At 42.6% G+C, this 12,065-nt stretch overlaps 1 protein-coding gene across 1 annotated transcript in view; it reads right to left on the bottom strand.

Annotated features, from left to right (window-relative positions):
- HS1BP3 (HCLS1 binding protein 3) overlaps window positions 1–12,065 on the bottom strand; it is a 1,094,679-nt gene that overhangs the window by 174,209 nt on the left and 908,405 nt on the right. Inside the window, exon 6 of the mRNA XM_044076193.1 lies at window positions 472–620. Coding sequence (XP_043932128.1) covers window positions 472–620 — 149 coding nt within the window. The remainder of the gene's footprint in view (window positions 1–471; window positions 621–12,065) is intronic.

Below are 12,065 nucleotides of genomic sequence, written 5' to 3'. Positions count from 1 at the left end.
ATAACAGACACTGAGCCCTCAATCAGCAGTTCCCAACTTAGAAGGATGTAAGCTACCTGTTCTGCCACTACAGTGCAAACCACAAACCTTCTTAATGTAAACAACTGGCCTGAAGCCCAAGTGCTTAAACCAGAATTAATACACTTTTAGAATAACAGACACTGAGCCCTCAATCAGCAGTTCCCAACTTAGAAGGATGTAAGCTACCTGTCCTGCCACCACAGTGCAGGCCACAAACCTTCCTAATGTAAAACAACTGGTCTGTAGCCCAAGTGTTTAATCCAAAAGACTTAGAATGATAGCTACACTTTAATCAAGTTACTACCAAGCAGTAATAAATATAAAAAAAAATGCTTAAAAACATTCACCTTAGATACTCATTAAAACAAAATTGGACATGAAAGCAATATCATCATCACAGTGTTAACTGTTCTAAGTATCACAATCAGATTTATATATCTCTCTACTTACGGTCTTTAGTAGGTTGTTTTTTGCTGCTTGCATCTGAGGAGTCTGTCCCAGGGTGAAACAATTCCTCATCTGGATCTACCTCTTCAAACAGACTGAATTTTGGTGGCACATCCTTTGCTGGAGCTGCAGGCTTTTTGGACTTTTTACACCTATAATTAAAAAAAAAAAAAAAAAAAAAAGACAAACGTGAAACAAATGCCAAGATAAGGCTGGGAAGAAGTCTGGGGAAAAATGCAATTCAAACCACTATCCTGCACTTCAACATCAGGTATAACATATGTAACCACCTGCAGGGGCTTCCAATTTGCTGTATTACTCAACATATATACAAAGAAACATACTTAAATCTCTCTTCTAGAAGAACCTTCTAACTTAGCTTTTGAAAATGTACCTTAAAAGTGCCAGGATGGCCTTTCCGTCACATCTGAGGGACACAGGATCAACTAATATCATTTAAATGATCTAGTGATACGTACTGAATATACACTAAATGTAAATATGTGCTGCTTGAAGCGACTTCTGTCAGGTGTCACCATTCCTGGCAGTCAACATTTTCCAGAGATGCAACCTACATCTATCATATCTTCAATTCCTGTGCTCACAGAAAGTACTGTTTTCCAGTTTTGATTTACAGTGATAGCTATTACATGTAAGTAGAGAATTCTGGTTTGGAGGTTATGGCTGTCTAAACATGTCCACTGTCATGGAAGTGAATGATTTTATTTTATTTTCGTAAGTTTATCAGGGTTGTACAGTGATCACTATAGACCATTTGCAGGCAAAGTCTGTGTAAAAGTCATTTTGCAGTACACAAACCTTACATTAGCTATCCTTCAATGTTCAACCAACCACCATGCTCATTGCATTCTTAGGTCCTTATCCAGTTTCACTATGGGAAGAAATGATCTAGAGTGTGAGAACTGCTGCCTAGCTATCCTTCAATGTTCAACCAACCACCATGCTCATTGCATTCTTAGGTCCTTATCCAGTTTCACTATGGGAAGAAATGATCTAGAGTGTGAGAACTGCTGCCTACCACTCTCTACTCCAGCATAACATCTGACACCTAGTAGCAATAAATCTGAAATTCCCCAACTCTGTCCAATCCTGAAACTCATTCAGAGATAATTTTTGAGAACCATTAACACTAAAGTCAGGATATAGGGCTCTACCATAATACACACACAATGACAAAGCTACACAAGAGTCAATGCTGTGCTTGGAAGAACCAAACACAAGGCATCTATGGTGGCATATGCTTGAAGTCCTACTCTTGTCATAAATGCCTGTGCTACCTAGTATCTGTTTGTTTATGGTTTGCTTGACAGTATATGCATCACATTTTATAGCTGTATTTATGCTTACCAACCTCCTTTCTACCTAGTAATTATAAAAGAAAAAAATGTTAATTGCAAGATGTAGGAAACACAATTGAAAGCTACAATATCTAGTAAGGCATGTGTGAATGGAAACTAGCAAATTTCCCAATTCAACGTAATGGCCTAATGCCAATGGCAGAAGGCCTTGCAAAGAAAAAGAAAACTGCTTAATAAAAACAAGATCTCAACTACACTAGATGGAGATGGCATACCATGGTAAAACAGCTGCTATGTCAATATGTCGATAAACATCAATCAACATACACACATGGCAGAGAAGTGTTTATTCGTTCTTCTTAAGATAGTTAATACTGATATGCTAGTCAACAGCAATCAACAGATACATACAGCAGATAACTGCTGATTCTTTGAAGTAATTTAACATAACCTCACTACAAAAGCAAGGTTGTAGCCAGGCATACTCTTTGTACTCTACTAAATACTTTATTGCTAATCTAAAAACAATACTTTCAATAGTTTTAGGAGGGGGTCAGCTGAAAACATTACTTACATTTATTAAGTACTTGGGGGACAGCATTCTGGTAGATGTGTCCATTATTAAATGATAGGTGTCCAAGGGAGGTAGCACTAAGAGTGTATAAGTACAAAATGGAATTAGTTTGTTTCTCCCCTGCCCCAAAGAACAAACTTCAGCTTTACATTGTCAATAAGAAGTGAGTAGTGTGCAACATCCACAAAGTGAGCCATGGTGTGTGATTTCTGGTATTAGATAGTACACTGCTAACAATACCCACAAATGGAAATGTAACTGGGGAGTGAGGGTTTGGTATAATGGTTAAGGTCTTCACCTCATAGACACAAAGTACAAGGTTTAATTCTGAACTAGGATTAATGGCTAAAGCAGTTTGCTGTTTCATGCTGTCATTTTTTTTTGTTTATCATCTATCATTTGTTAACTCGGTTAGTCCCACTATGCTAGTGGAACCTTTTCAGGGGAGACACAAAGTGGTATTTGCGCAATTAGGTGGAAATCTGACCAAGGCACTGGGGAATTTCCCTACTCATCATCGTTGTTAGCGGGACCCATTCTGGAGGAACACTTACTGTTTTTGTTCTAGGTGCAGAAGCAGCCCAGAGCAGATGGAGGGAGAAGGAGATGATTGAGTGGTGAAAGAAATGAAGGAGAAATCAAATATTATATAGACCAGAGAATGTGTATGGGATTCTCGGGAAATGTTTTAAAGAAACCTGTTTGCTGGAGATGAGTCAGCAAATGATGGAAAGACTGTAACCCATGGAATCTTTATGTGATAAAAGCATTTAATAGGGAAACAAAAAAGAAGATTTGTGTACATTTTCTAACAGATGTAAAAAGAGAGACTTTGAAAGGACAGCCGAAAAAAAGCTTTATGTAAAGAAGCACTGAACTTTGCAAAAAATTATGACCAAAGAGTTTATTGACTGGTGGCTGGGACTGTAATACTGTGTTAAACACAGAAAGAGAAAAAATTAAACATATGCCAAGCATGATACATATGGAGGGGAAAGAGGTGTTGTAAAATACTGGGGACAACCCAAAGACTGGACTAGACAGTCAAGAGGAGAAGGTAAACACTTGCACCACACCACACTCATCACACAGTCCCTCAAAACCTACACCACCAAAACACACACATAGAAACACACACCTACATTCGCGGAGGCTCTCAATAAAAATCTGCTCAAGCAACAGAGACCTCCAAAGCAGAAACGCAAGCAACCTCCACCCCCCCCAACACAACCCAAATGACACCTAGCCCACAAACTCAGTGTGCCACTCAACAACAGCCCATAAGGCATAACAACGTAGCCAACACTCTAGTCATAGGTGACTTATAGCCAGGCACACTGATGTTCCACTCACCTGGCTAAACAAGGAGAAAGTTACTGTCAGCTGCCTGTCGGGTGCCAGGATCCGCCACATAATGCACGTACACATGTCACTCCACAACAAGTACAAATATGACTCTGTCATTGTCCATGTTGGTGTGAATGACCTGAGACATACCTCCCTGGACCACATGAAAAGAGACATGGAGGAGCTCTCCGATCTTGTAGCCCAGGCAGGTACGACCCTAGCCCTGAGTAGCATCCAGCCATCACCCAGAATGATACCACAGTACAAGGACAAAATGATTGACTTCAACAATTGGCTAAGATTCTGGTGTCATTCTAAGGGGATCCAGTATCTGTCTGCCTGAGATGACATGATCGACAGACCACGATGCTTTGCCAGAGATGGCCTGCACCTGTCGCCCTTGGGATTCCGGATACGGGCTAAGGCTCTTGCCACCCCTATAGTGCCTTTTTTAGGCAAGGTTCAAATGACAAATTCACCACCTTAACAGGTACAAGCAAGGAAAATCTGAGGGTAATGCCACTCAATGCTGGAAGTCTAAACCTCAAAATGCATTCACTCAAGGCACTCCTTAAAATGGAGAACATCAACATCTGTGCAGTGACAGAGACCTGGTTCAAGGCTCCAGAGAGCACCCCTGCATTATCAGGCTACAATTCATACCACACCTTTCAGCCACCTAACCTAGACCGAAACACTAAAGGCGGAGGCTTGTCCATATTCATTAAGGATATCCACACCTCCAGGCTAGTTGCTCAGCATAATGCATCCGAGATTATCCAAGTGTAACTAACTCTGGGCAAGACCGCAATCCAAATTGTAACTTGCTACAGATCCCCACCATGCCCCAGGATTCGCACTCCTCATTTCGTGATGCACTGGAAAATATTAGGGTACAACCCAACACCCTAATAATGGGCGATTTCAACTACCCCACCATTAACTGGGAAAACTACTCATATACCAACTCTTTTGCTCAACGTTTTCTGGAATTCATAAATTCCAATGCCTTGGATCAACATATCCACACCCCCACCAGGGGCAGCAATATCCTAGACCTGGTCATTACCAACATGGACAACTGGTGTTCCATATCAGAGGTCAAGTCCTCATTGGTCAGATCCAACCACAAGCTAATCACCCTAGACATCCACATCCCGCCCCTACCCCCAATTAGAGAAACCTCCGTAAACAATTTCTCCAAAGCCAACTTCACGCTTCTTAAGACAGAAGTGGCAAACTTCATGACACCCATGCAGATGGACAATAGAGGTACGACTGCTGAATCCTACACAAATTCACTTTATAAGCACTTACACGGGTTTTTTCCCCTTTCCCCTTCACTTCCCCTCCCTTACCCCCCCTCCCCCCCTTTCCTTTCCTTTTTTCCTTTTCTCCTTTTCCGCACCTGTCCTGTCCTCCCCTCCCCTTTTTTCCCTTCTTCCTTCCTCCCCCCCCCCTTTTTTCATCATATAAGATGAGGCATCTTTTAGAATATATGATATAGCAAGCGCAATACATTACGCTTTAAAAAAAGACATCTATTTAAAAAAAAAAAGACATCTATATAAAAATGCTTTTTTAATATAGGAATAACAGGAATCATAAGTATGTATATAATATGAATTTAGGTGGTTTGTACTTATGCATAGATATCTTTTGAATGGAAGGAAACTATATCGCATATATTTTTAATATATTTTTATTATATTTTAGTATTCATTTTGTCATTTTCGTTGTATCAGTGGAAAGGATGTTGAAAATTGTATTTTAGACTGTCTACTGAACATTTCTTATGAATTATGATATATGCACTAATGAAGTTTAGTGATTTTTAAAATTGATAGATTGTTTTACCCGCCTAAAGTTTGTTAATTAGGGCGTATGCCACAACTATATAATGGCAACACTTTTTTCTAAGCACTATAACCTGATGAAGCGCACTTGTTAGGTGCGTGAAAGCGCTTGTTTTGTTATTACAATAAAATCATTGCTGCTAATCCATCGTGGAGGTTTCAGTGATTTGTTGGATGATTAGAGGAACTCCCTGGTCAGCCTCAGTAAGAAGCTGAGATCCCTCATAAAATGCTCCAAAGCTAGTTACGAAAACAAAATCGCCACTGATTCTAAAGACAACCACAAAGCATTCTATAGTTATGTCAAGAATCTCAATGGCAACACTCAGATCTGCTCTGAGTTACAGCACAATAGCACTAAATATACAAAACCAACTGATATTGCCAACATCCTGGAAGATAGGTTCGGTGCTAACTTTACCCCCCTCTCACCCCCTAAAGGGCCCATCTTTATACCAGAAGAATGCAAAGTTCCTCTAATCACGGCTGCACAGGTAAAAAACACACTCTCCAAAGCCAAGAATACAGCATCCATGGGACCTGACAACATCCCAGGCTGCGTTCTACACGAACTACAGAATGAACTGGCACCCCACCTAAGCATCATGTTTAATCATAGCCTAACTTCAGGCTTTGTGCCCACTGAATGGCGCACAGTGACGGTTACCCCACTCCACAAAGGGGGAGCCACCACAGACCCCAGGAACTGCTGCCCCATTAGCCTAACGAGCCTTGTCTGCAAGGCCATGGAACGTATCATCATGGATCTTATACACAAAGACATTAGTAATCTCCGAACTCTGAACCCCACCCAGTTCGGGTTTGTAAAAGGCAGATCATGTCTCCTAAACCTGACAGACTTCTCTGAAGCAGTCACAAAAGCCAAAGATGAGGGTAAGGTGGTTCACACAGCCGATCTAGATCTCGCCAAGGCTTTTGACACCATCCCCCACTCTGTAATTATAGATAAACTCACTAAACTAGGTATAAATCCCTGTGTCACAAGATGGGTTGCCAACTGGCTCACTGACAGAACCCACAGTGTGAAAGTAGCAGACTCCAAATCCGACTTCAGACCAGTGACAAGTGAAGTACCACAGGGTTCAGTCCTGGGTCTTCTCCTGTTTGGTATCTACTTTTCTGAAGTACAGACCAACACAGAAGGTCTTTGGCTAATGAAGTTCCCAGACTGAAAACTAGGAGCCATAATCAAAACTCCTAACGATGTGGACATCCCTAAAAAGGGCCTCATGGAGACAGATGCCTGGTGTCAAAGCCATGGCCTCAAGCTCAATGCTAAAAATTGCATTGTCATCCCCTTTGGTAAAAACTCTGTGCCCATGAGTTACCACATAGGTGGTAGTCTACTTAACACCGAAAGTGTGATAAGAGACCTTGGGACACAGGTGGACAGTAGTCTCTCCTTTGATAATCACCTCACCACAGTAGTCAGGAAATCCTTCAACGTGGCACACCTCATCAAAAGGTTTCTCATCCAGGAAAAGAGAGGTCATTGTTCCTCTCTACCCGTCACTCATTAGACCCATTATAGAGTACAATGCCCCTTTTGGTATGTACCTCACAAGACATCTACAACAACTAGAAAGGCCGCAGAAATACCTCACAAAGACGATTACCGGCCTCAAACAGATGCCCTACGCAGACCTTCTCAAAAACTCCAGCTTTACTCCCGTCACATATCGCCTACTCAGGGGCGATCTCTGCCTAATATACAAAGCTATGTCAAACCCAGAGCTGTTGGACATGCACCACTTAAAGAAATCCCTCCGAGCTACACGCTCTAGGGACCTAAACCTTGTCACTACAATAAATAGAATATGCTGGAGGGATAGATTCCTGTCCCTGAGACTTTCCATACTCTGGAACAAAATACATATTTATATCAAACAAAGCTCCTCATTAGCACTCTTCAAGAAAAATCTTGATGATTGGATGGGAAACAGGAAATTCACCCTGGGGCTTCACCTCTGTGGCTCTGCTTGACAGGGGCACAGGAAAATAATTTTCTTGGGTGGCGAAAGCCAGGGTACCTTTTTGGCTAGGCTTATATAGGCCCTAGGGCCAATAGCCTAGTACCTACCTATGAACCTATGAAAATAAGAAGTTATGTACTTACCATAACGTTCCATGTGAGTTGATCTTCTCACCTTCATTACTGATTGGTTCGGAGCCGAACATTGGCTCCGATTCGGCCAAATAGCAAAGCTCGAGGTCTCTAACAGCTCGAGGCTAAGCCATATCCCACAATGCACCACTACATTCCCCAGATCTTGTTTGCTGCCAACTACAGTAGAAACCTATCCCAGATTTCAAGGAAATCATAAAAGGAAACTCTTCAGGAAAACCAAAACCAAGTGATACCTCTCGTGCTTCCAGACATAGGAAGGGGGTAGGAGGGAGGGTCGTAATAATGAAGGCGAGAAGAACAACTCACATGGAACGTTATGGTAAGTACATAACTTCTTAATGTGAAGTTGTTCCCTTCATTCTTATTGATGGGTAGCATCCCCAGCACCACAATCTTGGGTGGCTCACGGGAGTACCTGTTTCAGGACAGCAGATCCAAATGAAGCTCTGTCCCTAGAAGCCTTGTCTACTTTGTAATGAGATATAAAAGTATGTGGATTTGACCAGGTGGTAGCTGCACAAATAGAATCTATAGGTAACCTGGTCAAGAAGGCTGCAGAAGTAGAAGCCACCCTTGTAGAATGAGCCTTGACCTTGTTATGTAATGCAATGCCCACTTTACTGTAGATAAATGAGATACAATCAGAGAGCCGTTTCGATAAGGTAGTTTTGGAAAAAGGTGCACCTTTTTTTTTTTAATCTGAGAAGGAGACAAACAGATGATCAGCCCTTCTGAGATCTTTTGTTCTGTCCAAATAAAATCGAAGTTGTCTATGCACATCAAGTTTGTGAAGCATATATACCAAATGGTTTGAACGGTTAGGAAAGAAGACGGGTAACTCAATCGTCTGATTCAGTGTAAATTCAGAACATACTTTGGGTAGAAAAGATGGATTCGTCCTGAGGGAAATCCTATCTTTATGAAATATTAGGTAAGGCGGTTTGATGGAAAGACCTTGCAACTCTGAAATTCTACGTGCTGATGTAATAGCCACCAAGAATATGGTCTTCCATGAAAGATACTTCAGCTCACAAGAAGAGCCAGGTTCAAAGGGCGGAAGAATAATTTTGGACAAGATTAGATTTAAGTTTCAGGGAGTAGTGGGAGATCTGATCAGTGGTTTTAAGTGCATCATACCTTTCAAAAAAGCCTTAGCCAGCTTATGAGACATGATACCATTTTCGGCTGCACCTAAATGAAAATTAGAAATAGCAGAGAGTTGGACTTGAATGGTTGCTGCTGCAGCTCCTTCGTTGAATAGTTTAGTTAGGAATTCCAGTATATCTGCTATAGACGCCTGGAAAGGGTCAATACTGTTCTTTTGTGCCCAGATGGAAAATCTTTTCCACTTACTGAGGTAAAGTTTCCTAGTAGATGATTTGTGTGACGACAAAAGGATATGTCGTGCTTCTTCTGATAAATTCTGGAACCTGGCTATTCTGGGAATTGGAGCAGCCAAGCTGTTAGTTTGATGGACTAAAGAGAGGGATGAAGAGCTCCCGACGAATGGGTCAACAGATCCGGCACTGGGTCCAGGATCCAAGGCTCCTCTAGGAGATGAGGCTTCAGAAAGGGGAACCAAATTTGACGAGGCCAATATGGGGCAATTAAGATGTGTGTCCTGCCCAGGAAACTGGCTTTCTGCAATAATTTGGAAATCACTGGGAAGGGGGGAAAAGCATAAAGGAGTCCCGGGGGCCAATTTAGGACAAGAGCGTCCCTCGGTGGCTGACCCTGTTGAGGGATCAGGGCAAAGTAGTTGCTGCACTTGGTGTTTGTGGAGATGCCAAAAAGGTCGCAGCAAGGCTGGCCCCATCTGCAGAAAATCATTTCAGCTATTTTGTTCTTGAGAGACCACTTGTGAGGTAGCAGAATAGCTCTGCTGAGTCTGTCCACTATTACGTTGGATTTCCCCGGGATGTGCATTGCAATCAGAAAACGTTGGGTGGACTCTGCCCAATTCCATAATCTCAGAGCTTCTCGACACAGGGGGTAGGGCTTGGCCCCTCCTTGTTTGTTTATGTACCAGACTACGGACATGTTGTCCGACTGCATTGCAATAGTTCCGAGGGGAAGAGAGTCTTAAAAGGCCTGCAACACTAGAAGAATCGCTCTCATCTCCAGGACATTTATGTGCAAATGAGCCTTGTGAGCCTGCCAAGTACCTTGGGCTGTCCATCCCTGATAATGCCCCCCCCCCCAATCAGGGAGGAGTCCGTGATTACCGTTGCTACTAGAGAGGGGAGAAAAAAAGGGCGGCCCATAGTCACCATCTCCGACATAAGCTACCAGCGAAGGTAGTTCTTGCAAGAGTCGGTAATCAGCACTAGATGGTTCAAGGGTAATTCCTGAAATGTCCACTGTGTGAATAGCAGCCACTGAAGAATTTGCATGTGAGATCTCGCAAGGGGTATTGCAATAATCACTGCTGCCATAGTGCCAAGCAGTTTGAGAATCTGTGATGCTGGTGCTTTTTGTTTGGATAGGAGATCCACAATTTGTTGCTGGAGGACAAACACTCTTTCGGGAGGGAGCTTCAGGGACATGCTGACCATATCTAAATCTGTTCCTATAAAGACTGTATGTTGCGATGGCAATAAGGCAGACTTTTCTAAATTTATCGTAATGCCCAGCTGTGAACAAAGATCCATGGTAGCGTCCCTTTCCCAAATAAGCTGATGGCTGGTGGGGGCAGTAAGGAGCCAGTCGTCCAAGTAAGGAAAAACCTGGATTCCTGAATGTCTCAAGTGAGCCATGACCACTGCCATGCATTTGGTGAACACTCTGGGGGCTGCAGTGAGACCAAAGGGCAGGGCCCGAAACCGGAAATGACTGGCTCCCAGCCAGAAGTGCAGATGATCCCTGGATGGCCTTGCCATTTTGATATGGTAGTACGCATCCTGGAGATCTATAGAGCACATCCAATCGTCCTACCCTAGAAATGGGAGAATGGACTGTAGCGTGACCATCCAGAACTTTGTCTTCACCACATATTTGTTGAGCCTGCTGAGGTCCAGAATAGGTCTCCAGTCCCCTGTCTTCTTTGGTACCAAAAAGAACCTTGAGTAAGTTCCAGATCCTTGTTGGTCTGCTGGGACTGGCTGGATGACTCTTTTTTGCAATAATTTCTGGACCTCTATGGATGCTACATCCCGTAGACTGGGTGAAACATCTGGTATTCTTTTTGTTGGTCTGGGGTAAGAGTGAAAGGGGATGGAATATCCTCTGGATATAACGTTTTATACCCATCGGTCTTCTGAGATATTTGGCCAAGCACCTAGGTACAAAGACAAATGTCCCCCAACTGCCTCCAGAGCAGGACAGTCGGGCCTCCTTTCAGGAGTGCTGATAGGGTTTCCCAAGGAACTGATCCCAGTTACCCTGGTTCTGCAGATCCCCTCTGCCACGTGGGCGTCGTCTTCCACCATTGCCTCCTTGTCTGCTCCTGAAGGAGGCTTCACCTTGTGATTTTGGAAAGGCTCCTTGGGTCTTACGGAACCACATTTTCGATATGATTAACCACCAACTTCTCATAAACATACTCAAAAACCTATCTCTAGATGCTCTGGCTATACAACAGTTTCAATCCTACTTAAACAATAGGCAACAGGCAGTTCTGAGGGAGAACAACTTATCTCCCCATTGCACTCTGTGTCCCCCAAGGTTCTATACTTGGACCTCTTCTATTTTCTATTTTTATCAATGACCTGCATTCTGTAATTCCTCAAGCTACCGTAATACAATATGCAGATGACTCCACATTAATATGCTCAGCCCTGACTCCATCAGACCTTCAGCCCCTCACATAAAAAGTGTTTAACACAGTAGAGGAATGGTTAACTACACCACTGCCTCATCTTGAACCCCTAAAAAAACAAACTCCTACTTTTTACTCCCACCCATAGGGCCACACCACTATACTTTACTGTTACATCAAACAATGGAACCATCATATCCCCTGACTCTACCACAAAACTCCTAGGGGTACTAATTGACAATAACCTTAACTCTGATACTCACATTAACAGTACCATAAAAACAGTCAACAAAAAACTAGGCTCCCTCTATAGAATCAAATCCTTTCTTACCCCACTAGCAAGGTCTACTATTGCCCAGACCCACTTAATCTCCACCCTCCTCTACGCCTCCCCTATATATACTAACCTCTCAAAAAACAACTTGAACAAACTGGCTGTCTCTATATTCAGAACCCATCACTGTACTAATTATGAACAACTAGGATGGCTAGAGTTGCAAAATTTACTTCTATTTAAATAATAAATAGTTGCCTACAAAATCCTGCATCAGCCTACTAACACTCCAAATCTTACCAACCTTATCACCCCCTACAA

Source organism: Protopterus annectens, chromosome 7.part0, assembly GCF_019279795.1.
Source record: "Protopterus annectens isolate FY-2018-M chromosome 7.part0, PAN1.0, whole genome shotgun sequence".
In the NCBI taxonomy this organism is placed as follows: domain Eukaryota; kingdom Metazoa; phylum Chordata; order Ceratodontiformes; family Protopteridae; genus Protopterus; species Protopterus annectens.
Note: the sequence above shows the minus strand (reverse complement) of the source record. Positions and strands in the feature narration are given on the sequence as shown.